This window comes from Rhineura floridana, chromosome 3, assembly GCF_030035675.1.
Source record: "Rhineura floridana isolate rRhiFlo1 chromosome 3, rRhiFlo1.hap2, whole genome shotgun sequence".
Classification (NCBI taxonomy): Eukaryota; Metazoa; Chordata; class Lepidosauria; order Squamata; family Rhineuridae; genus Rhineura; species Rhineura floridana.
The window spans coordinates 40,114,631-40,141,105 of NC_084482.1; the positions used below are offsets into that span (position 1 = coordinate 40,114,631).

Sequence of the window (26,475 nt, forward strand, 5' to 3'; positions counted from 1 at the left end):
GCTGTTGATGGGCTACAACTCCCATCATCTCTGACCATTGGTCATGCTGGCTGAGGCTGATGGAAGCTGGAGTCTTAAACTTTTTTATTTATGCAAGCCTGCCCAGACACAATTTTATTATTATATGTTTTTTAAACTGTTTATTTTAACTGTATTTTAATTATTTTATTATATTACTTTTTCCCTTTCTATTTTATCACTATTTTCAAACAATAATTTATATTTTATATAAACTGCTTTACATAAAACAGATTTTTTGGTATTAAGTGGTATATAAATCTTACTAAATAAAAATTAACATCTGGAGGGCCACAGGTTAAGGTACCTTTTTGGACAGAAGGACAGAAGGGCAGAGCAGGGCTAAACTGCCAGCAGGCAGAGGCAAGCAGTAAATTTCTCCTCAATGTTCTACACTGCTAGTGAATCTACTCATTCCTGTTCCTTACATGATGGCTGTAGCGTCAAGGGATGACATCCACGTGTATGCAAACTGTCCCCAGCAGATTAAACACAAGAGCTGGAGCTTTCTTACCTTCTTGCAACCCCTTCCCCTTCAAACAGTACATTGAGGGAGGCAATTCGCATATTTAGATGTGAGTTAGTGAGAGATCACGTGACATGTGTAAATTAATCACAGACAAAACACAGGAAACTATTATACCAAGTCAGACCATTGGTCTGGCTGGTTCAGTATTGTCTATGCTTACTGGCAGTATCTTGCCAGGGCTTCAGGCAGGGGACATTCACAATCCGACCTGGGACTTTCTGCGTTCAAGGCAGATGCTGTGTTATCGAGCTATGGCCCTTCCCTCGCAGACAGGCGGAATGTAGTAGCAAGTAGACAACTTCCCCTGCACAGCAAGTAAGAACACAGAATACTACTTAGGAGAACAGGTGGGCAGAAGGATTGGCCCAGCAAGTCTTGGTCTGAATGAGAGAGGTGGGTGTAGCTGCCCATATCAGAGTCCATCTAGGAAGGGGAGGAATCAGAGCATTTGCAGATAGGGGGAGAGAGGCATGGTTGGTTTGGAAGCATAAAGGTTTGATGGGTCACAAGTAGAGAAGGCCTGATGCAGCCTTCCTCAGCCTCTGGCCCTCCAAGTAGTGGTTGGACTAAAACTACCATCATCCCTAACCATTGGCCTTGCCATCTTGGGCTGATGGCAGTTCAATTCTAGCAGCACCTGGAGGGCACCAAATAGGGGAAGACTGACCTAATGTTTCTGTTTGGTGCCTTGGATGGTAAAGAAATTGTGTGTGGTGGTTGTAGTACAGTGTTGCAGCTTACAGTAGCATTCTTATCCTGCAAAATTTGTGGGTGGTTCAGCCACTTGCTGCTCTTTTCTGACACTTCCCATCTTTCCCCAGAACCTGAATGGTGTCATGGTGGCAGTGGCAGAGTTGCTGAGTATGAAGATACCCAGTTCTTATGAAGTGCTGTTTCCAGACAGCCCCATGCGGAGTGCTACCAGTGAACCCAGAAAAGGTGAAGCTGACACACAGGGTAAGTAGCCTCACTTGAGTAGGCCCTTGAGATATGCTTAAGTGGTTTCTCTACTCCTGACTGAAACTTCCTGTTTTATCTTTCCTCTTCCTTCCCTCTCCCCGTCCCCCATTTTTTCAGGCAAAGAGAAGCCAATGGCTCCAAAGGGCCCTGAAGGCGGCCCAGAGTGGCTCAAGCAGTTTGATGCAATGTTGCCAGGCTATAGTCTCAAGAATGAGCTGGACATCTTGACGTTGCTCAAACAGGTAGAAAAGGCCTGGGGGGCCTTTCCCAGAATTTTTTTCTCCCTCTTCAGTTGGCAAGCTTAACCATGTTCTTCTTGCTCAGGGGATTGACTGGAGGTCTTGGGCCATCACTATTTCAAATGTCAAATCTGTTCATCTGCCTTTGAAATGGCAGAGAGGCCTACTCAACAGAGTTCTCCCCCCCCCAACACACACACACACACACTTTAAAAAAAATCTATTTCATTTTGCATTTTCCTTATGGTTACCTTGGCAAGGTGTAGTACATGGGCTCTAGGCCCCTACCTGCTCCAGAACCCCATAGGTGTCTTGGAAAGTAGAAAATAAAGAAATTGGGAAGAGAGAGGACTACTTCAGAATATCTATGCATTTCTCCCCACCACCATCAGCATGAAGATAGGGGTTATAAGATTGTTTTATAGGACAGGCTTCTTTGGGAAGAAGCGTGGGATATAAATTTAATGGAAAAATAAATAAATGAAGAAGATACTGATCCACCTCAACTTTTTTTTTTAAAAAAAGCAAGTTTCTAGTTCACCATGATTGCAGTAATGCATCTGTTTTAAAATTTTAAAGGGTGGAGTTTCTATTTCCTGTGTGAGTGAGTACCCCTCCCTTCATGAGCTCCACTCACTTTCCTGTAACCAGCCATCCTCATTGCTCATCCATTCACCCAGCTCCATAGAAAAGAGGCAGCAATGGATGTCTTGTGGACCACCTGATGGCAAACTGACTTGGCTGTAATGGAACAACATCCATATTGGATTTCTGTACTTTGCAGTCGTGGGGGGGGGGGCTCTAGCACCAAACCTACTGGTTTGGCAGCATTTGTTCCAGGCTAGCTCTGCTTCTGAAATGAGATCCATTTTCAAAGACTGTTCCTTTCTCTGTTCTAGGAGAGTCCAGTTCCAGAAAAGATTGCCCAGCATTGCTACATCAACAATGTTGCCAATCTGGATGTGCGGCAGCTCTTGACACTTCCTGAAGAGCCATCTCCGCCTCTCTCCCCATTTGCACCCTCCCCACCTAGCCCCCCCAGGGTTCCAGAACCAGCCCTTGATCCTGAAGCACCACCCCTACCTGCTCCATCTCCGCCACCGCCCTCTCCCAAGGAGGAAGCTCCTCAGTCCCCACCTAAAGCCAAGCCACGTTCCCGACCCCTGGAAGATGGCGAAGAAAACAAGCCACGGCTGAAAAAGTGGAAAGGGGTGCGCTGGAAACGGCTGCGCTTCCTCATCACCATTCAGAAGGGTGGTGCCAAGCGTGATGGGGACAGAGAGATTGCGGAGTTCATTGATCGCCTGGCTACCACCCTTCGGCCTGACAAAGTGCCACGGGACTTGCGAAAATGCTGCTTTTGCCATGAGGAAGGTGATGGGGCCACAGATGGGCCAGCACGCCTCCTAAACCTTGACCTGGACTTATGGGTGCATCTCAATTGTGCCCTTTGGTCCACTGAGGTTTATGAGACCCAGGGTGGAGCCCTCATCAATGTGGAAGTGGCCTTGCACCGGGGCCTGCTTACCAAATGTTCACTTTGCCAGAAGACGGGTGCCACCAACAGCTGCAACCGCATCCGCTGCCCCAACGTCTACCACTTTGCCTGTGCCATCCGGGCCAAGTGCATGTTCTTTAAGGACAAGACGATGCTGTGCCCGCTGCACAAGCTCAAGGGCCCCTGCGACCAGGAGCTCAGCACCTTCACTGTCTTCCGGCGGGTCTACATCGAGCGGGATGAGGTCAAGCAGATTGCCAGCATCATCCAACGCGGGGAGCGCCTCCACATGTTCAGAGTGGGAGGCTTGGTCTTCCATGCCATAGGGCAGCTGCTGCCCCACCAGATGGCGGACTTCCATAGTGTCACAGCACTCTACCCTGTGGGCTATGAGGCCACCCGTATCTATTGGAGCCTGCGGACCAACAACCGGCGCTGCTGCTACCGATGCACCATCTGTGAGAACAACGGCCGGCCAGAATTTGTGGTGCAAGTGATGGAGCAGGGTTTGGAGGACTTGGTCTTCACAGACTCCTCGCCACAGGGTAAGGATCATTTCAGACCCTAGGCCTTGGTGACTTGCTTGTGGCTAGCTGCCAGCTGTTCAGAGCAACTGCAGGGTCCATTTCTCCTGAAAGATAACTAGAATTCTGCTGTGTTAAACAGAGCTTTGGTGTCCAGAGAACACCGTTCCCCCTGTCTAGAATACATCATACAAAAGGTGCAGCATTTATGTTAATGCAGTCTCTTTGCATTGCTTCTGCTCTGTTTTGCCAAGCTTTTTTTCTTTAGAGAAAAGGCGAGTAAGAGAGGTGGCGTGATAGAAGTGTATAAAGTTATGCATGGCGTGGAGAAAGTGGATAGAGAAAAGTTTTTCTCTCTCTCTTATAACACCAGAATTCTTGGACATCCGATGAAGCTGAATGTTGGAAGATTCAGGACAGACAAAAGAAAGCACTTCTTCACACAGTGCATAGTTAAACTATGGAATTCGCTCCCACAAGAGGCAGTGATGGCCACCAACTTGGATGGCTTTAAAAAAGAGGATTAGACAAATTCATGGAGGATAAGGCCATCATTGGCTACTAGCCATGATAACTATGCTCTGCCTCCGCAGTCAGAGACAATATGCTTCCGAATACCAGTTGCTGGAAACTGCAGTGGGGAGAGTGCCCTTGCGCTGAGATCCTGCTTGCATACTTCTGACAGCATCTGGTTGGCCACTGTGAGGACAGGATGCTGAACTGGATGGGCCACTGGCCTGGTCCAGCAGGGTTGCTCTTACGTTCAATGTGTAAATAACTATGGATAGGATACAGGGAGACAGGATGCAGAGCAGGGAAGCATGATAGCCTCTGCTGCAGAAACTGCTGCCCCAGGAGGACTGGCAAGGGTCCAGATGCCCACTCTTGGTTGCGTACAAAGTGAAGAACTGTATTCTCAAATAGTTTTGTTTTCCCGTCTATGTTTTGTATCTTATAAAAACACTATAGCATGTGACAAATAGTATCATAAATCTCTCTTCCCCCCCCCACAAAAAAAACCAATCTGATAATCAAACCTAGGACATAATTAAATTTTATAACAATAGCCATTTTATAGATAGAACCTTCACAATGGCCAGAGAGGGAGGTGTCATGGGCTAATCGGGGTCCACCAACCAAGGGAAGCCAGGTACCCTCATAAAGAGCCAAACACCAACCCTGTAAGCAAGGTAGACTGCCACCACCACCCCTTATTCCCGTTTCGCACCTTGAACCAAGGGGAAATCGAAAGTGCCGAATAACAGACTTGTCAGAGATTCCAAGAAGCAAAAGCCAAAACCACACTCAGTGCTTCTGGACCCTCAGGCCAACCCCAAATTTCAGTAGCTTGTAGTGTCATGGTCTAGGTGCTGGATTTAGAGCCATGCCATTCTCCAATGAACTACACTGAGTAAATATGAGGTAGCTTTATTAAGATAAGTGCATATAAAAGAGCAGCATTAATAGTTCCTTTAAGTGAAATGCTCATAAAGGTTAAGCACAATCAACCAACCATACAAAATAGTGAGATTTCAAATCACAGGTCTTAAAACTATAAACTTGGCTAACCTAGCACTAGCATCCATCCATTCTTACTTAGATAGCAGCTCCAGAAGGTGATGCTCTCTGTGGGTTCTCCAGTATGGGGTCCCACAGGGGTTAGTTCTGTCCCCCATGTTGTTTAACATCTACATGAAACCACTGAGTGGGGTTATATGGAGTTTTGGAGTGCATTGTCATCACTATGCTGATGACACATAGCTTTATTTCTCCTTTTCATCTTCTGCAGGTGAGGCAGTGGATGTACTGAATCAGTGCTTGATTGCGATAATGGCCTGGATTAGGGCCAATAAACTGAAGCTTAACCCAGACAAGAGTGAGATGCTGTTGTTGGGTGGTTCCTCTGACTGGCTGAGTGGTGTGCGGATTGCTCTAGATGGGGTCACACTCCCTCTGAAGGAGCAGTTCATAGTTTGGGGGTTCTCCTGGATTCACTGTTGTCACTTGAGGCACAGGTGGCCTCAGTGGCGCAGAGTGCCTTCCATCAGCTTAGGCTGGTGGCCCAACTGCAACCCTATTTGGACAGGGATAACCCGGCTATAGTAATCTATGCTCTGGTAACCTGAAGGTTGGATTATTGCAATGCACTTTACGTGAGGCTGCCTTTGAAGATTGTCTTAAAGCTTCAATTAGTGCAGAATGCAGCTGCCCAATCGTTGACAGGTTCAAGGTGAACAGAACATATACGTGTCCTGTTCTAGTTGCATTGGCTGCCTATATGCCTCAGAGCCCAATTCAAAGTGCTGGTTCTTACCTGTAAAACTCTTTACGACTCAGGACCCCAATATCTTTTGGAACACCTCTTCTGATATGAACCTACTTTGACCCTTAAGTCTTCCTCTGAGGCCCTTTTCCAGGTCCCCCGTTTGAGGGAAGCTCGGAGGGTGGTGACAAGGGAGAGGGCCTTTTCAGTTGTGGTTCCCTTTCTGTGGAATGTGCTCCCCAGTGAGGTCCACCTGGCGCCACCATTGACATATTTTTGGCACCAAATAAAGACATGCCTTTTCTCCCAGGCATTTGATAGATTGAGATGATGTTTTGTTTTTAATATGCTGCCAAACCTTCCTGTGGCTGTGTGGGGGTAGTATTGCTATTGTTTTGTTGTTGTTTGTTGTTATGTTTTTATAGTTTTATTTGTTTTGTTTTAACGTTGTGTAAGTTGCTTTCGGACCTTTAGGTATCAAGTGACTAATAAATCTAATAAATAACAACATACTTACAAAGCATAGGAAAGCAGGAAACCTCCTGCCCCCACAGGATTCACATCCTGACAAATGTCATGTCAGGGCAGATCAGACTAGGTGGGGCAACTGACTGAGGGGAAAAATATTTTATAAGAAAAATTGTAGCAACAGTTAGATGGCCAATCAGAGGGCTTCCTCAATGAGCTCAGCCTTAGCTTGGAAGAACAGCCTAATTTTCCCAGTACTGATGTTACCCACCATTACCACTGACAAAGCAATTTTAGTTCAGTTAAATCCAGGCCTTCTTTATAGGAAGTGTTCCAGAGCGATAATCTCATGCAGCCTGAAATGCAGTTGGGTGGCAATTGTTCCTCCTCACCCCAAACTCCATTGTCCTGCAACATTGTATGTTGTCTGGCAGCTCCTCCAGTTAAGATCAATGTTGCTAAATGTGAGCTCTTAATGAACACAGTTGGCGTAGGTGGGGCTGCTTCAGTGTTTGCCCCTTTACATCTCTTGGTTCCATTCATGATGGAGGATGGCGTGAATCAAGGCACAGTAAATTGTAGATGTTTTCATAAGAGAATCCCACGTTTTTTAATGCGACTATGCTACATAAATTAAATAAGCATGCAAACTTCTTTAAAAGATGAGTGGTTTATAGTATTATATGGAGCTCAGCGTTGGAAGACATGTGTTACATGCAAATGGTCCCAGGTTCAGTTCCTAGTATCTCCAGGTAGGGCTGGGAAAAGACTCCTGCCTGAAACCCTGGGAAGCCTCTGTTAATCAGTGTAGACAATACTGAGCTAGATGGATCAGTGATTTGACTCTGTATCAGGCAGCTTCCTATGTTTGTATGAATATATGAGTTGCTAGGAATCACAGGTGGAGAAAGTGCTGTTGCTCTCAAGTTCTGCTTGCGGGCTTTTCCCCATAGGCATCTGGCTGATCACTAAGAACAGGACCCTTGTGGCCTGACCTAGCAGGGCAGCTCTGAAGTTTATCACAGCGTCTGACATTCTTAATATTAGAAGGCTGACCAGGATGATGATGGGCAGCATAAAGGAATTTGAAAGTGTGTGGTGTTGATGGAACAGATACAGAGAGTCCTTGCTCAGTTCAGGTCTGCTATCAGCCAGGGAGATTTCATAACTCCCCAGACATTTAGGCTGCTAGCAGCCACTGAACAATTACCAGGAGTCTTGGTGCTTGTGATTTTAGGATTGCATATTTTCTGCATGAATTCCTCAAAATCTTTCTGGGATCACAGAAGTCACAGGGTGAGAAGGCAAGGCGTTTTGATAAGTTTGGGGTCTGGGATCTGATTCTCCCCACCTCCAGGGCAGATGGATGCCTGACTTCTTGGGTAAGGGTGGAAAGGTCTCAATTTTTAATTATCCTGCCATCCTCTCCCCCGGTTACAGCGGTGTGGAACCGAATCATCGAACCAGTGGCCATGATGCGCAAGGAAGCGGACATGCTGCGGCTTTTCCCCGAGTATCTAAAGGGCGAAGAACTCTTTGGTTTGACAGTGCATGCTGTGCTGCGTATTGCTGAGTCTGTATGTATCAAACATGAGGAATCGGAACTCTGGAATTTTGATATAGTGGTAATGGGTGGGGAGGGAAAGGTGGCTCACAGGAGGACATGATTTGGGTTCCAGGTCACTGAGGTTCAAGCCTAGTTATGGATCTATCCACAGGACTGGTGGAGCAGCTGCTGCTGAACATAAAGCTGGGATCAGCTCTGGTATTAGAGGAGCTGATCTTGCTGTATTTTTTTTTAATCACCTGAACTACTTCATGCAATGTGAATGGGTTTGCACTAGAAACCCCTTAAATGTGCTTGGCTTTGCAGGGGGCTGTTTGAGCTTCATGTTCCAGGGTGGGATAAGAAAAACGTGCTCAGGCCATATGCCTATAACACAAGGGTGTGAAAGACATGTCCCTTTTCTTCCCAGCTGCCTGGTGTAGAGAGCTGCCAGAACTACCTGTTCCGCTATGGGCGCCACCCACTCATGGAGCTTCCACTCATGATCAATCCCACTGGCTGTGCTCGGTCGGAGCCCAAAATCCTCACACACTACAAACGGTGAGCATAGTAGCTGTCAGATATTACCTGTTGGGCAGAGGCCTTCATAGACAATATACGCCCCTCCCTAAGACAACAGTACAATATTACAGCAGGGGAGTCACCTTTTTTTTAAGGAGGGGGACCGCAGCTCTGTGGCAGAGCACATGCCTTGTGCTCAGAAGGCCCCAGGTTCAGTACCTGCCATGTAGTCAAAAAAAGGTAGAGGTGATGTGAAAGACCTCTGGCTGAGATTTTGGAGAGCTGCTGCCTATGACTGCAGACAGTGGTTCTCAAACTTTTTTTTACCCCACAGACCACTTGAAAATTGCAGGTTGTTTTGGTGGGCCACTTAATGATTTTTCTGCCTGTTGTAACAATTGTAATGTGCTGTGCCATATGCTGTATGATTTTTAATTGTATTTTAATTTTTAATTGTATTTTTATTGCTCCTTTTATTTCTTATATTGTATGTTATTGTATTACAATTTGCATTTCACAGAACTCAAACTGTAATACATTCATGTCAACATAAGAAATAAAAGAAGCAATAAAATTGCAATTAAAATCAATATGGATATTCAATACAGACATGCCATGGAGCACCTGAATGAAGCTCATGGACCACTGGTGGTCCACACACCACGGTTTCCGAACCCTCCTGTGGATGGATAAAAAGTCTGACCTGTTACACCTTTTAAGGATGGGTAGGACAAGAACTTAGAAATGCAATAGTGAGTTACCTGCAGTCTGAGAAGCTACCAAATGTAGAACCCATTAGGCTGGATTGTATGTAATGCCATACCATAGTTTGGCACTATGTGTTACATACCGACAAGATATTGTCATTTAAAACACTCTGGTCAGTTTCTAAACAAGCCAAGTCAAGCCATGAGTTGTAAGTAACAATCCTTTGAGTGTGAAGTTGAAATAAAATGCTAGCATTTCATTTCAATTTCACACTCATAGGATTGTTACTTACAAACCATTTTGTTTTAAACCAAAAACTCTGACCATGTGGGTGAAGGCAAGAGGAAGGGGGAGTGAGCAAGCCAAGCGGTTGCTCAGGTTTGTGCAAGTAGTGCTAAACCAGGCTTCCTCAACCTGGTGCCCACAGATGTTTTGATGTACAGCTCCCATTGGCCCCAGCCAGCACAGCAAATGATCAGGGATGATGGGAGTTGAAATTCCAAAACATCTGGAGGGCACCAGATTAGTGAAGATTACATTGGACCATGTAGTGTTGCATGCAAATTTGCCCAAAGTTCGCTGCCTCTTCTCCTTTGTTTTGAAGGAAAAACATCTTTGAGGGAATGCACTTGAAACAAGTTTTGTAAAAAATTGATTCTACTTCTTTTTTTTCTTTTTTTTTTTGCTTGGGTGTTTTCAAAAATTGTGAATTGAGGAATGGGACTGTTAGGTAAGCATCAAAGGACATTGCATTGTGGAAACTACATGCCAAGGACTGGAATCTTGTGCTGACTCTTTTATTTCCCAACTGCTAGAAACTCCACCCCAGCCCAATTTATTTTTGTTCCTCAACATTTAATTTGTAGGTGCTTTCCATCCATACCCAAAGTTGTAGAAACTTGCTCTCTACAAAAGGCTATATTCTGTGATCCATGCTATGGTGGCAGCAATGCAGATTTCTGTTTTTCTGAGCTAATAATTGATAATTGTGAGTTGCCATCTGTGACCAATTGCATCAGGCACAATTGCAGCCCTGGAGTTGTATATGAAGCTGGAGGTAGATGAAACTTCTTTTTCTTTTGTTGTTAGCAAACTCAGCTTTAATTCCAATATAGCTGTTCCAGGCTGCCGTTTCCTAAGGGTGGTTGCATTTTACCTCAAGGTAAACAGTCCCTTTAAAGACCAGGTATGGGAAACATGTGGTCCTCCAGATGTTGTTGGATTGCAGCTCCCATAATCTTTGGCCATTGGCTAAGCTTGCTGAAGTTGATGGGAGTTGTAGTCTCAACAACATTTGGGGACCCAAGGCTGAAGAACAGTGATGTAGAGAGCCAAAGGTTTCCCATTCCTGCCTTATAAGCAGGTGTATCCAACTCTTGGCTCCCTTTCTAGTAAGTTCAAAATTGCTTTCTTTTCTCCCCCTTCTCCCACCACCTTTCAAAGGCCCCACACTCTGAACAGCACCAGCATGTCCAAGGCCTACCAGAGCACATTTACAGGTGAAACCAACACACCATACAGCAAGCAGTTTGTGCATTCCAAGTCCTCACAGTACCGCCGTCTCAAGACAGAATGGAAGAACAATGTGTATCTGGCACGCTCCCGCATCCAAGGGCTCGGGCTCTATGCTGCCAAGGATCTAGAGAAGCACACAATGGTCATTGAATATATTGGCACTATCATCCGCAACGAGGTGGCTAACCGGCGTGAAAAGATCTATGAGGAGCAGGTGGGGGAAGAAGCAAGACACATCGTTAAACATGCCTGGGATAGAGAGAGGCTGGGGTAGAAACTTTGACCTCTGGGTAGTGGGGGGAGTCTAGCTTGGGGCAGTGCTGCCACTGGAGGCTGGTACATTAGAGTGAATGATGAGCTGCCCCACCTACTTAATTCTGTCTCCAGCTATCCCTGACTTGTATTCCTTCTTCCTTACAACAAATCCAGGGGGTGGCACTGCCTGTCACCACCCTCCTCCTCAATCTTGTAGAACTCAGCAGGGAGGAGGACGGGGACAAAACTAGAATTGGCTGACTCTGCCTGTCGTTAGCTCTGGCTCCACCTACTGTTAGACTCCCTGCCTTCTGCCCCACCAGTCCCAAAGGACACCAGCCATCATTGAGCGGTACTGTTAGACTGAGGCTTAATATCATTTTAAACTATCCCCGTGCTTCTCGGCTGTATCAAGGAATTTGAAATGGCGGTTATGAGTGGAACATGATCAATGAGAACTGGGTTTCGATCCAGGAGATCTTGATTCAAGATCCCCATCTTCTCTGGACTAACTTTGTGATGATTCTCTTGTTTCTTTGCCTGTTAAATGGGGAATGGTAATGACTAGTGATAAACAAATCAGTCATTTCAGGTCTGTGTCACTTTTGCATGTGTTTGCTCGCCACTAGTCCATTCTGTCCCATGTCCACATTCATCTGCAATTTTTTTTAAAAAAATCCTCCTGCAAATTAGCATTTAAAAATTTTTAAGTATGTATTTCTAAACTTACTTCATCCCAAAGTTTGGGTTTTTAACAACAATCCACTGGGAAAGTGTGAAAACTTGTGGGTAACTTAAGTTCTGGCCTGTACCTTTTGTCTTGGAGATGCAGATAAGATCAGTTCATGCTGGAATTTGCAAACCTCATATTCCCTAAGCATCCTTAGTACTAACCTACCATACACGATTGGTGTGAAGGCGAACAAGGCAGAGAATTTGCTGATCTAGTTCCAAGCTGATCTAGGCTCCTATTCCATTGTCCTTTTAGATTTCCACATTGTAATGCTGCAGTGGGAGGAAAAACCACACTGGGTGAAATTCTCTCTTCTATGCAACTCTAAATGTACAGGAGCCCTATAATCATAGAATAGTAGAGTTGGAAGGGGCCTATAAGGCCATCAAGTCCAACCCCCTGCTCAAGGTAGGAATCCAAATCAAAGCATTCCCGACAGATGGCTGTCCAGCTGCCTCTTGAATGCCTCCAGTGTCGGAGAGCCCACTACCTCTCTAGGTAATTGGTTCTTGTCAGGGTCTAGGATCTGGCACACACACACCTTGACATACTGTAATGTGGAGCAGAAAAACAAGCTAGAATTGCTAAACTATCAACATTATACCCAGCTGAGAACAAAAGCATGTGACACTGTTTTCTAAACAAGCAATATTTTATCTTTATCTTTCTCCCTCCACCCCCACTGATATCCAGAACCGAGGAATCTACATGTTTCGTATCAACAATGAGCATGTTATCGATGCCACATTAACAGGTGGCCCTGCCAGGTGAGTGAGGCTATGCTGTGACCCTTTTTGCACTTGTTGCTGCTAGTCAGAGCAGAGTTCTTTTCCCCCCCACGAAAAGGAACACACTTTTTGGTTGATCATCATAAATATTCACAACCTGCTATATTCATAAAACCTCCCCCAAAACATGACCTATTGTGCCTTCAAAAGTTACAGATTCTCTTCCTATGGTTCTTTTTTTAAAAAAAGATAGAACATACATTTACTCCAGATGATTAATAGAAAGTGATGGAGTCGGTTTTTAAGGGATAATAAATGTAGACATACAGGTTTGTATTAAAACCAGATTTCATTTAAAATGAGAATATTTTAAAGGGTTGGGCAGAGCAATCCTGTGGGAGGGGGAACTCGTGGTGGAGCAGTTAACCCTCCCCTGATGGTTCATGGCAGCCCAGGAGGGATGGTCAGAGGGCAGCTGACTATCTTTCCCCCCCCTTTTAATGTTTCTTCTCATGCCTGCTCCACTGTCCGTGTTGACTTAAGTGGAAAAGGATTTACTATGCCAATGCCACTGGAGTAGCTCCAGGCCCATTTTGGGAGGTGTGGAGTCAGGAAAATGAAGGAATTTTGGATACTGTGGATCTATAGCTTCCTCCAACATGCACTCAAGATGCATCTTTGCTGGCTCCACCGCTAGTGGGACATGTGGAAAAGGCCTCTGAGGCCAACCCTAACCTTCTCCACGCACAGAGAAAGGTTGGCACCTCAGCCAGCCATATTGAGGGAATAGCATTATTTCCTCAATAGAACTTTTTAAAAAATCTGATTTTTTATCTATATATCATTGCCCAATTTTCCCACTGAGTTGTTAATCTATCTAGACCTGCAGATTGATAACCTAGGTTGGCAGAAAGAGATACAGAGAAGCTTCTCCCAAGCTGAAGAGTTGTAGAGGTTGGCTAGGGAACAGGGGAGGATATGGGCAGCCTAACAGGGGTTGCAAACAGCACAAGTACAGGATAGGTGCCTGATCTAGCTGAACAGGTCCTGGAGCTGTAAGAGGCAAGGACAATGTTTCACCATCACCACCACCATATCTGCAGAGCTTGGCATGAAGTGCTGCTTTGAGGACTGTGGTGTGAAGTTTGTGGCCTGTAGAATTAAAGTCCCTAGGAAAATGATGAGGTGAGATGCTGCTTTTATACTATGGAAAATACTGTTTCTGGGAATTTTTGGGGGCACTTCTAGATCCTATCTCACAGAGCCAGGGCTACAACTTTCCAGTCCTCCTTTGATGTAATGAATGCTTAATTCTCCTGCAAGATTAAGAATAGAATCCTGATGTAGTCATCCTGCCCAACCCGGCTTTTCCCCAGCTCCAGAGGAAAAGTTGGGTTCCAAAAGGGCATGAGCCCTTGAGACAGCATCACTGAAAAGGGTGCCATGGTGAAGGGCCAGGTGCATGACCTATGTCCTTTCTTTCTTCTCTTATTCCCCCCAATTCAGGTACATCAATCACTCCTGTGCACCCAACTGTGTGGCTGAGGTTGTGACTTTTGACAAGGAGGACAAGATAATAATCATCTCGAGTCGCCGAATACCCAAGGGAGAGGAGGTGGGAACTGAATTGGGGTGAAGAAAGGGGGCAGAGCAAGGGAGGTCTATTTGTGTGCATAATTCTCAGCCACTGAACTGTACATGAAGAAAATACCTGTGGAATAATTTGACACTGCATCTGTACTTTTGTCCTTGCAGTGCTGAGTCTATTTATTTAGTAGATTCTTCCATCATGGCCAGGTGATCTTCCATCCAAGCACTGACTCAGACCTACTTAGCTTCAGCAAGGTGGCTTCATCATATGCCCTCAGGTGAAGCCCTGGAGACCTAGGAAACATAGCCAAGCTTCTTTGGGATTAATCTTTATAAAACATTGCTCTTGCATACTGGCACTCTTATTCCAAGTGAGGAGGCAGGAGTTTTAAAAAAGAGTAAGAGGTGGCAAGTCATTTGTATGGCCTCTTCTTCAATACTTAGATGCTACATGGCCTTACTCTTAAATGTATGTGCCTACTTATTTTGTACTGTGTATGTAATTGGTATATCTTTCCCTGTGGTGTTGCAGGCTGCCCTAGAAGTAGCTGTGGAGCACTGTGTGGCAGTAACAGCAACTTGGCAATAACAATTTCAGCTTTGTCCTCTCGCAGGCTGGAAGAACAGTATGCATGATAAAAATCTTGTATAGGCACATCCTTTGCATTTTCTAATCTGTACCAACCCTGTGTGCGTATATATGTGTGTGTGTGTGTGCCTGGTCCACACAGTATAAGCTGCGAAGGGCTAAACCATGTTGCAACAGCATAGCAAGTGTGCCTGAGTCCCAGGAATTAGCGTAGTCTGGTAAACAGTGTGTTAAACTATGAATAGTGTGTTAAAATATGAATAGTGTGTTGAAGTATTCCCTACAAAACTTTGGATGCTCGTAGCACATACTGGCAAATCCTCACATTAGTACCCTGTCTGTAATATGGGAATTATATACTTCATCCACATAAAGCAGACTTCGGTAGAGTGTTTTCAGAAACACCTTGTGTCTTGTACTTTTGCACAAGAGGAGCATTGACTTTTTCCCATCTGTTCATGTAGGTGAAGTGATGAGGATATTGTAGAGTGCTCATGTTCTGCTTTCTGGGCTGCAGATGTTCCTGTCAGGTAGACAGAGGAATCCTGAGAATGAGTACAGCAAGCTCCTAGGTCTGTAATGTTCACAGAGGGATCATAGCTCAGTGTTAGGCTACCTGCTTTGAATGGTGAATGTCCCAGATTCAATCCCTGGCATCTCCAGTTAAAAGAATTGGTAGGTGCTGGAAAGACCACCGGTTGGAGTGGTGCTGCCGGTCAGAACAGACAATATAGGAACTTTGAGATAGCCTAGCTCCGTCTAAGGCAGCTTCCTATGTTTCACATGAACAAACAATTCCGGAGTACAAGTAATATTAAAGGGGGGGGACTGTCCATACTCCAGCTCCTTCCTCACTTTATTGCTGTTTTCTTGATAAGATGAACTGTATTAGCGAAGTCACTGTTGAAGTCAACATGACTGTCATTAGAATCAACAAAATGGATGGTGTATTTCATGTTAAAAGTTCTGTATGGATTAATTTCATCCCCTCTGATGTCCTTCCCCTTCAGCTGACTTACGACTACCAGTTTGATTTTGAAGATGATCAGCACAAAATCCCGTGCCATTGTGGAGCCTGGAACTGCAGGAAATGGATGAACTAGCCCAAAGAGGCTCTTCATACAAGACGGGGGACACCCTGACTGCTCGGCACAAATGGAACAGGAGGCTCTGCGGAGAGAGGCCTGTTCTACCAGCTCTCCTAACCCTCCTGCGGGGGCAGAGAAATCACCCAGGGAAAAAGCATGTTTGGAATCCACCATCCCAACATGCTGGTGGGGCAGTTGGGATCCATAGCAAGAGAGGGGTGATGTCAGCATATCTGCCACTGCACACCGATCTTGGTTATGGTAGTATTATCAAGCTGTCTGGCTTTGGCTGTCAGGTCCAGCTGCCTCCTCTTCCAGGCAAGGCAACCTGCTTTTCCCCAGCAGAAGGCAACAGCCACTGGCAACCCCATCCAGGGTGGGGAACTGACAAACTGGCAACTCAGGGTTTTCTTTTAGTTTTTTCTCTTTCTTTTGAGGCTGAAATGGGGAACCCTTCCGCCCCCGTGCACCTGTAAATAATGGACTTCAGAAATATACTGGGAGGAGACTGGGGCATTCTTTCTAGCAGAGCTGGGCGAAGGGGACTGCGGCATGGCAATTGGATCCCCGGGGATGAATTTGTAAAAAAGAATTCTGTGTGTGTATGTGTTTGTGTGCGCTTAAGGAATTTTTGTGTGCGAGAGAGTTTTTTTAAAAAAAACCCTATCTATTGCTTGCTAATCTACCAAGGTAACAAGAGGCTTCAAAGAGACTCATTAGCTTGACAATCCACTTTCCAGAGCCTGCTGCCCCCAGCTCTGGATTTTGTATACATTTAGATGTTGGATTTGAAAAGGGGGGAGTGGGTGTATGTACATATGTGCTTTTTGGAAAAAGTACTTTTTTCTAGTGGAAAGCAGGTACTGGCTTGCAGAAGCTGGAAATTCCCTTCCTCTGCCCTGCCCATCTTCCATGCGCGAGGAGCATCCGCACTTGAACCTACCTCATTTGAAGTGTTAGACTTCGCTATTTTTGTTTTCTAATGTGAGCCCCTCGCTGTGCCACCCTTCTGCTTTTTGAGCCCTCTTCCCCGAATATGGAGAGCTACAGCTACCCTGGCAGATATGGGAATAGTTTCCAGGTGAAATGGAAAGCATCTGTTTCTGGAATTCTCATTTTCCTCTCTCTTCTTCCCACCCCACCCCTAAACCAAAAACAATATTTAGTGTCCTAACACCCTTCCAGACTGAATTGATAGAGTGAGCACCATGGGCTTCCCATCCACCAACTGAGAGGGGGCCGATCATACTGCAAGGCGTGATGTGGTGGATCTGAATGTGCCAATATGTTAGAGAACAGAGTGCTCCTGGTCATCAGATGCCAATTATAGCATGTCTCTCCTGTGGAGCCTAACCCATTTTTGCCTATTTGTAGAAGAGAGATGGGGAGCATATGTTTGATGAATCGGCCAATGGCTGGCTCTGCTGTTTGGAGGGTGGGGGAGATTTGGCACCTGGCTAAGCCCATCTCCTTTAAGTCCCAATTCCCACTCCACCATTTCCCATTGTCAACTTGCTGCTCTGAAGGCTTGTGTGTGTGTGTGTGTGTGTGTGCGTGCGTGAGAGAGAGAGATGTTGGCACATTGCAGAGTTTGGGATTATTTATCTATTTATATATATTGTGTATATATTTGAACTAGCATGGGGAGGAATGCTCTGGCTGCAGGGTTTTCTGAACTGCCGGGTGGATTTCTACCAAACCCCTCCTCTTCCCCACCACTGGGCAGGAAGGGAACTAGCGGGAAAACTTGTTTGTTGACAAAACTTTGGGTGGGAAGGGGAGTGTGTAAAGAGCCCATTTTTATGCTTTCTGTGTGTGTATATAGATAACTATTTTTCTTTTCCTTTTTTAAAAAACCCCACCACCACCCGAATCAATTTATAACCAGTATCTTAAGAGCTATCTGTCCAGCACCATCATCCCCCATGTAGGGAGATTCTTTATTAATAGAAGGCAAAATGTGGGCATTATACAGGGGAGACGCACGCAACCCAAAAACACACACAGTCTCCCTGCTATTGAATGAGACTTTGGAAGACTGCTGTACCCTTGAATCTAAGTTGGTATGGGGGAGGGGTGAGAGTGGCAGGGTCTTTACTGATAAGGCTCTCTTCATTTAACTTTGTATACTTGGGGCCTTTTAACGCACAATAGCACCATTTCCCCTCTTCCCGCCCCCTTTAAAACACACACACCTGTTAACATGCCGGTAAGAGTGGCATCAAGTGATCTACCAGGCCACAGCTCATACTCTCACTTGATCAACAGTCAAGGCAGAGAGAATGTGGCAGTAAGACTTAATTTTCATAGTGGGGCAAGGTGGGGCCTAAAATCAGGGTTAGTGCGCAAGAGTTATCTTTTTGAACTTGTTGGCAAGATGAGAACCATGTTCTTGAGTGAAAAAGCTGCTTCTGCAAACCGTTCAAAGCTATGACGGTTAAAAACGGGGGGATGACAAATTATTAAAAGAGTAATTAAACTGTAAATAAGGCATTTGTGTAGAGAAGGAGGGAGGTTTTATCAGTAACAAAACCACTGGACATTGTTTTAAAATAAAGGTTTGAGTTAAAGCCAGTATACATTTTTTTTTCTCTTTGGATTTGTTTGTGTGTCTTTTCCATTAATTTGGAAGGCTGTAAAGATGTAAAAAAAATAAATTTTAAAAATTGCTACAAAGGTTTAAAAGCTTGAGAGAGATTTTAAAAAATGATAAAGTGACTGAATATAATAGATTGTCAAGATTTTTTTGGATGACGGTTAGAGTTTAAGATAATCCTGTAGATTTTAGCTGATGAAGAAAGACTATACAGTTTTTAATTTTTATATAAACTATAACCCGGTCTTGAAGCTAAAACTTTTTTAAAGTTCTCTGCCTGTATAATCGCATTTGACGCCTTGTCCCATACTTCTGTTTACAGTTGCACATATTATATATATTAAGTTTTAACCCTTTTATGAACCCAAAATAATCACTTTTTTAAAAAATAAAGTGTGGACTTTGTGAGGAATTATATTTTGTGTTTTGGGATTTTATTACTTCGTGTGTGTGATTTCTGTGTAGCAAAGTTGTCCATAATCAGAGCAAAAGGATAAAAATAAACAGAACTATTCCTTTAAAAAAAATAAAAGTAAACACAAGAACACCCTTGTATGTGGCATGTTTTTTAAAAGGAAGAAATAAAAAAAACACTAAAATGCATTTAAAGTATTTGAGTCTTGGTTTAAGTTTGACTATGTGTGTATGTGATGGAGCTGCATTCTCTCATCAGTCAGTTGTCAGGATGTACAAAATCCACCAGCATCATGAAACAGTCTGCGTTGTCAGTACATGACTAGTCAGTGGGCCAACTATGACATCTGTCCACACATATGCTGCCTAACTTTTATAGTTTCCTGTGTGTGCTTTTTGTTCTGTCATTAATCCTGTGATGACAGGCCTTTCTCAATGAGTTTCCGAGAGTGGGAACCATCACAAAAGCCCTTTCCTCCAAGCAAACTTAGCTGTGTTGGCCTCATGAAACTAAAACCAGGATCTAAGCTACTTCAGGACTTGGGGGCATTAGTGGTCTGGTTGTTTGAATCTCAGCTAAACCACATGCGAAAGAGACACTCCCATTCTGTCCCTAGTAGTTGTCTAAACTTCCAGCTTTACTCAGAACTAAACTGGTGCTTATTTGAGTATGGGGCAGAGGGAGAGAGAACTAGCATTGCTGCTGATTATATATGGTGTGCATACTCCAGACCTCTGCATAATATTAAATTGGTAGCTAGGTGCTTTTTCCCCACCAAACATAATTGTTATCCCTGCTTGTCTTTACCAGAAAAATCTAGCATGATAAATCTAGGCAATGGTTTTATTGTCGCCTTGAAGGAGGAATCATAGTCCACCCCCTCTGCTTTAAAATAAACTACCATCTGTCTAGTGCTAGGAAAAGTGGTATTAGATATTAATCCAAGTTGTTAAAAGCTCATTCCTTAAGGTAGTTACAGGCTGGGCAACCTCCCATGCATGTGAGATGATCTCAGGTGAGACATTAGCTCCACCTTGTGGTCGAAGACAGAACAAGCACTGCGATTTTGCAGAGTCATCTATCTGCCCCTGGCTCGGAAGTTCTTTGTTCTGCTTTTACCAAGTGTGGTTGTCTTCATTTTCTGCACCGTCAGTTGGCTCAGGCGTGTGTTGTTTTGCCCCTTTATTAACTTGTGTTACCCTTGCGTTTCTGCGTTCTTTTTGTGTCTCCGTTTCTTTCCCCTCCAAAAAAACGTTTTTACTTTGCCTAATTGCAGAGCTTTGCCTTCTCCACACCCCTTCCCTTGGCTTCATGGCCTTAGTGGACCCTCCGCTCCTTATCTACTTAACCTTACAGAGCCCTCAGTTTTCATTAGCCCTCCTTCTACAGCTTACAGCCACTGATCTTCCTGAATTCTACTGTCCCTGTGAACCCTGCTAGATCCTGTGTTATGGGGAAGTTTAAGGATAAAACTGGTTCCTGAGAGGAAAAAACCGGTTGCTGCCACCAACACCCCTTTCCTCAGTGGCTGCCATTGCTCAAGGCCCTTCACTTTCTGCTGTCTCCACTGTACAGCAGTTCCCACCAACTCCTCAGCCTCTAGGCAATAGGGTGTTTTGGTACCTTTGGAAGTGGCAGGCTTTGCACAGTGCCAGTAATGCAGACACTTTAGACCTGTGTTTGAGTTCCTTCTCCACAATGGGTCTGAGGGACCGTGGAAGAAACAGAGACAAGTAGTGGCACCAGCACCTAATCAGAGGGAATCACCTGCAAGGCAAGTGGCTACAGCACCTCCTGTCAAACTTTCTCAATCTCACATGTGGCATCCTCTTGTTGCTCTGCAGACCCTCACACAGTGCACAGGGGTAGGGCACACCGTGTGAACAACAGTCAGCAAGAAAGGGAAGCTATAGCAACACCAAGGGGTCCTAACATCAATCTGAGGCTGCTGGATGAGGAAGAATGGAACGAAGGAGTCTGAAGAAGTTTCTTCAAACCAACTTTTTCAAGATTCCCATTATCTTCCTCTGTTGTGCAAGGTAATGGAGACCCTGAATTTGAACATTTCCTGGAGGGCAATCCTAACCCCAGGATGGCGCCTCCCTCTGACTTTGTAGGAAGGGTCCATTTCTGAAGAACTCATCCAGGGAGCGGGGCCATCCCCACTCTCTAGACTGGCCCTGCCTTTCACTGAGGACGGTCAGGTCTGACTGAGATCCTTAAGGGCTCAGTCACCTCTGTGTTTTTTCTCATCCTTTTTCTCTCCTTGTTTTTTCTTCTCCCCTCCCCTCCAGGTTTCTCAGTCAGGGTAGGTAGTCTCCTCTTCCACCTCCTCCTCAGATTCTTAATTCGCCCTAGTCATCCCCCACCAGAGCAGGGGTCAGGGCAGGAGGCGCAAGGACTGAGGCACCCAACAGGCTGTTGCCATGCCACCTGCAGTGGTGAGAAAACACAATCACAGCAGAAAGGTGGCAACTTTCTTCAGCCTACTCTGACTCAGAGTGCATAGTCAAATCAAATCAACTTTATTGCATGTAGCCATAGGCCTTTGCAAGATACAAAAGAGATTACATAAATAGACAAATGGACTCCATAGAGGATAACAAGGGTACAGCTTACAGCAGGCACATGACTAATCAGGTCTTGATGTAACTCCCCTCAGCTTCCTAGCAGCTTGGGCAAAGTTGGCCACTGAAACTGTTACTTGCTTATAGTTGTCAGCTAAAAGATCTACTACCAATTCCCTGGGGCATTTCCCCCAATATGAGCGAATGTAGTGGGCCAAAAATTTCCTTCTGGGGTCCTCGTACAAGGGGCAGTTTAAAAGATAATGAACAATATCCTCTGTCTGGTTGCACCCAAAGACGCATCTCCGCTCCTTGAGCGGGATTGCCAGGTACCTCCCATCAAGATAGGCCGAGGGCATCATTTGGAACCTAAGTTCCGTGAATGCCCTGCGTAGATGGGCATGCGTCAGCACCTCAAAATATTGTGATTTAGTGTGGTTGACCTTAAATAGGGGGAACCAGGAGGAAAAAGGGGCTACGGCAATTGTTGCCCGGTCTTGGGATGCATCATGGTCAAATACCCAGTTCCAGAGTTCCTGTTGGTTGAGGCTTAAATACTTTCCCAAGGTAAGATTATAAGTCTTTAATTTTTCTTGACACAGTTGGGCCCACCCCCCGATCTTATGTTGCTCATTCCAGCAAAGTTTGGGGAGAGAACTGTCATCCATGTTGAATAACCTCCGCCAGTATCTAAGATACGCTAAGTCTATTCTTGCTAGAAGAGATGGAAGGCCAAGTTCCGCTCTTAAATGGGCTGACGGAACCCCGTGGGGAAGCCCCAGAATCTGCCTCATTAACTTATTTTGGAGGGCGTCTAAGGTGTGCTTGGCCGGTGGCCTCCACAGCTCTGCCCCATAGAGAATTTGGGCTAAGATTTTGGCCACAAAGACTTTAAGCATCGGGTTAATTAATTGCCCCCCTTGGCTATAAAAAAACCTGATTTGGCCCGTTGTTCTGGCACATGAAAGTTTATATGCCTCTAGATGATGTTTCCACGAGAGATTGTAACTGAAACGCAGACCCAAGTATTTGAATGAGTGCACCTGTTCCAATTGATGCCCATTAAGGACCCAATTGGATTTGGACCTTTTTTTGCCAGAAATCATGATCTTAGTTTTAGAGTGATTTAAAGTCAAGTGCTGCTCATTACAAAATTTTCCCAGGTGAAGTAGCATCCTTTTAAGGCCGATTTTATTCAAGGAGAGTAGAACCAGGTCATCAGCATAAAGCAGAGATGAAATCTTTCGATTCCCGGCCGAAGGCGGGAAGAAAAGGGGAGGCCATCTCGGGGATGATTTCATTGATGTAAAATTGAATAAAAAAAGGTGCCAGCATTCTGACTCAAGAGTGCTCCCACTCTTCAGAGGAAAGGGAGGTCTCAAGAGGAACTGGAGACATTTCCCCCAAGGGAAGACTTTTTCAACCGGAATTGCGTTCAGGATGCAGAAGTTGTAACTGCCTCTTAGCTTTTCCTGAAGACCAAGGCAGGACAGCTACCTTTCCCTTCCCTGACTCTTTTCAGGACCTGTAGAAGGTAGAGTGGTCTGCTCCCAACAAGCACAAGCCAACCCACAAACTGGTCAATAGTCACTATTATTTCCCTCAGCGTGTGATGGGTCAAGAGGAGATATAGGAAGTTTTTTCGGTTTTGCTATAGGTGTCGGCATTACCAGTACAGGGCACTTCCCTTCGGCCTTACCTCCACCCCAGGGTCTTCACCAAGGTTCTGGTGGCTCTGGTGGCTTACCTCAGGACTCGGGGGTTGGGGTTGGGTTCACTCATACCTAGATGACATTCTTGTATGGGTGCCATCAAGGGACCAGTGAAGGGCAGACGCAGAGACCATCTTATTGTGCCCGAGAAGGCACGGGTTTGTTGTAAACCTAGAAAACTGTGCTACACCCCACACAAGACAGTACACACCTGTGCAGATAAACAAGTGCAGATAAACTCACAGCAGTTTCAAATGCAACTTACAAAGGAGTGGATGGACAAGATTGTGTCTTGATAGAAAAGGCGAAGAATTCAGAAGCCATGGATCTGATGGTACTAGCCAAGCTTCAAGGAATGCTTGTCTTGTCTGGATCTGGTGGACTGGACATGGTTTCCACTCGCACCCACTTCAATTACTGCTTCCCTTTCAGGAACAAATTGCGCAGTCAACCAACCAAAGTATGCTAATTCCACAGAAACTGCAGAAATCCCTGAGGTGGTGGTTGTCACCACGGAGGTTGATGGAAGGGGTGAGCCTAGAGATTCCAGCCAGTAGAGTGATCATCTCAGATGCCAGGATGTATGGCTGGGGAGCTCATCCGGACTCTCATGTGACGCAAGGTATATGGTCTTCCAGCAAAGCATCAATTGGCTGGAGTTGCAGGCAGTGAGACTGGAGCTATTGGACTCCACGCCTTACATAGAGAGGTGCCATGTGCTGCTGAGGACCAACAACGTGTCCGCAAAAGCATATTTGAATCATCAGGGAGGCACGAGATTGAAGGCCCTGATGAAGGCGGCACATCTCCTGTTCAGTTGGGTGGAGTCTCATCTCAAATTCCTGAGAGCAGAACATGTAGCAGGGGCAATGAATGTAAGAGGGGACTGGCTCAGCGGGACATTATCTTGGATGCAGAGTGGCAATTACATCCCCAGGTTTTCCAAGAGATCACTATGTGGTTTGGGTACCCAGTTCTGGACCTGTTTGCGACCCATCACTATGCCCAGACAGGGTTTTCTCCCAATAGACCAATAGGAGGGGGCCAGGGGTTTGGATGCCCTGATGATGGAGTGGCCTTAGGGGCTTCTCTATACCTTTCCTCCATCCAGTCTCCTCCTTGCAGACAGTCTGATGGGTACAGCTGTTGAAGGCAGAAGTGATTCTCATTGTCTCATATTGTCTGAGGAGATTGTGGTTTCCAGAGCTCTTGCATCTGTCCAAGGTGAGATCTTGGCACCTGCCTTTTCAGGAGGACCTGTTGATCCAGGGGTCCATTATTCATCCTCATCTGGAGCTATTCCACCTGACAGTGTGGTGACTGAGCAGCTCTGGTTGAAGGAGATCATTTTTGGGGGGGAGAGGTTCTAAACACTCTCGTCTTCCCATAAAACCTCCACAAACAAGACATATAGTTCCACTTGGAAGGTGTTCATTGAGTGGTGCTAAGCCCAGAGGAGGAATCCCTCCCCCAGGGAGCTAGCAGACATCCTGAGATTCCTCCAGTCTGGGTTAGATAAAGGCTTGAGTACTATCATCAAGTGCCAGGCTGCAGCATTAAGTAGCATGCTGGACTGCAGAGGGGATTTTCCCTTGTCCTCACATCCTTTGTTTCGCCGTTCAAGGGGTTAGGCAATGCCATCCTCCAGTGGTGCATCATTTTCCCACATGGAACCTGCATTGGGTGTTATCCACACTAATGGAACCCTTTCAGCCATTAGCCACTTGTGACTTGAAGTTCCGTACACTTAAGACTGAGTTTCTGGTGGCCATTACTTCAGCCCATCATGTTTCTGAAACATTCAGACAGTCAACTCTGTATTTTCCACCAGGACAAGGTGGTTCTCTGTCTGGATCCTTCCTTTGTCTCAAAAATTCTGTTTCATAGATCAAGAGACAGTTCTGCCATCCTTCTGCTAGGGAAAAATTGTGGCATACCTTGGATATCCATACGGCTCTCCATTTTTAACTAGACAGGACAGCCTCATTCAGGAAGACGGAGGCCTTGTTTGTTTCCTTTGGGGGGGTTCCCTTTGGCGTAAGATTTTGTCTTCCTCAATCTCACATTGGCTCAAAGAGGCAATTGTGTTGGCTTATCAGGCTATGGGGAAGGTTCCTCTTGGAGGGCTTACAGCACACTTTTTTAGAGGGGCCTCTACTTCAGCAGCATTGATGGGCAGTTTCCCTATATTAGACATTGGTAGAGTGGGCACGTGGGCCTCTTTACACACTTTTCCCAAATACTATAAAATTGATTCCTGGGCATCTGCTGATGCAGCATTCAGACGTAAGGTTCTGCAGAAAGTGGTATGTGCATGACCGACTGTCCAGAATCCCACCCTGGTAATTTTTGCTCTATTACATCCCAAGGGTCACGACTGTCCTCCAGGAACCTCTGGGGGAAAACAGAAATTCTTACTGTGAATTTCTACTCCCAGGGGTTCCTGGTGGGCAAGACCCTGCCTCTTCATTCTGGACTGTTTGGCCATGCCTGGTTTAGTGGCTTCCGCCACTGCCCTACATGTGGGAAGGCAGTTAGAGTTTCCTGGGGATTTCCTGACCTTTGTTCTACCTGTGGATGCTAACAACTGTTCTTGTTTCTATTTGTTAGCTTGTTTATTCCCTTAAATGTTTTTCAATCTTCTCTAAAGTTCTATGGACCCTGTCGGGATGGCAGACCAGTTGATCTAGTTCCTCTGCTATGCTGGTGGAGTCCTGGGAGGGGGGGTTGAGGGATCATCCTTGCTCCGCTATTTAGTCTGGAGAGCAGGAATGGCCCCTCCCCCTGGGTGAGTCCTTCAGAAGTGGAGCCTGCCTACAGTCAGAGGGAGGTGCCATCCCGAGGGTTAGAACTGCCCTCCAGGGACCCCTGGGAATAGAAATTCATAGTAAGAATTTCCAGTTTTACAGAACAGTCTCCTGCTCCTTCTACACCCTCTTCAGCCAGGGTAGCTGTGGTGCGTCTAGATCCGGTTCTGAAATCCAGAGTAGTGAAGTTACCTTTCATGTGTTCAAAGGTCATCCAGTCTGAGTTCAATACGTCTATGCAATACAAGAGGTCTGTTCCTATGGCTAACAAGTACTATGTATTAGAACAATATCTCATGGATCAGTTGAAGATTCCACTTAATGCAACCATTGCTGGTTTACTGAATCCATCTTTGAATCAGCTGCACAACTTAAAGATGCACTGGAGCGTAAGATAGACTTGGGTCTAAGATGAATCCATGATACTAAAGCCTTTTCTGTCAGAGCGGGTGTAGCAGCCTCTGTTTTTGCGAGGGCCTCATTGCTTTGGATTGAGGACTTACTGGATGGTCCACAACAAGAGCATGCTAGAGCCCGCAAGTTTAAAAAATCCCCTGCCCTTAGGCCTTATGGCTGATGCAACTATGGATGCAGTTCAGTTTTCA

At 45.5% G+C, this 26,475-nt stretch overlaps 1 protein-coding gene across 11 annotated transcripts in view; it reads left to right on the forward strand.

The window, feature by feature from the left end:
• The window catches only part of KMT2D (lysine methyltransferase 2D), a 123,713-nt gene extending 104,929 nt beyond the window's left edge, over positions 1-18,784 (forward strand). For all 11 annotated transcript variants that reach the window (XM_061615444.1, XM_061615438.1, XM_061615436.1 and 8 more), the window contains 9 exons: positions 1,369-1,504; positions 1,625-1,749; positions 2,646-3,789; positions 7,940-8,076; positions 8,476-8,606; positions 10,719-11,004; positions 12,472-12,545; positions 14,013-14,121; positions 15,696-18,784. In XM_061615444.1, coding sequence (XP_061471428.1) covers positions 1,369-1,504; positions 1,625-1,749; positions 2,646-3,789; positions 7,940-8,076; positions 8,476-8,606; positions 10,719-11,004; positions 12,472-12,545; positions 14,013-14,121; positions 15,696-15,788 — 2,235 coding nt within the window. In that variant the 3' untranslated portion in view covers positions 15,789-18,784. The remainder of the gene's footprint in view (positions 1-1,368; positions 1,505-1,624; positions 1,750-2,645; positions 3,790-7,939; positions 8,077-8,475; positions 8,607-10,718; positions 11,005-12,471; positions 12,546-14,012; positions 14,122-15,695) is intronic.
• Positions 18,785-26,475: the final 7,691 nt, after the last annotated feature.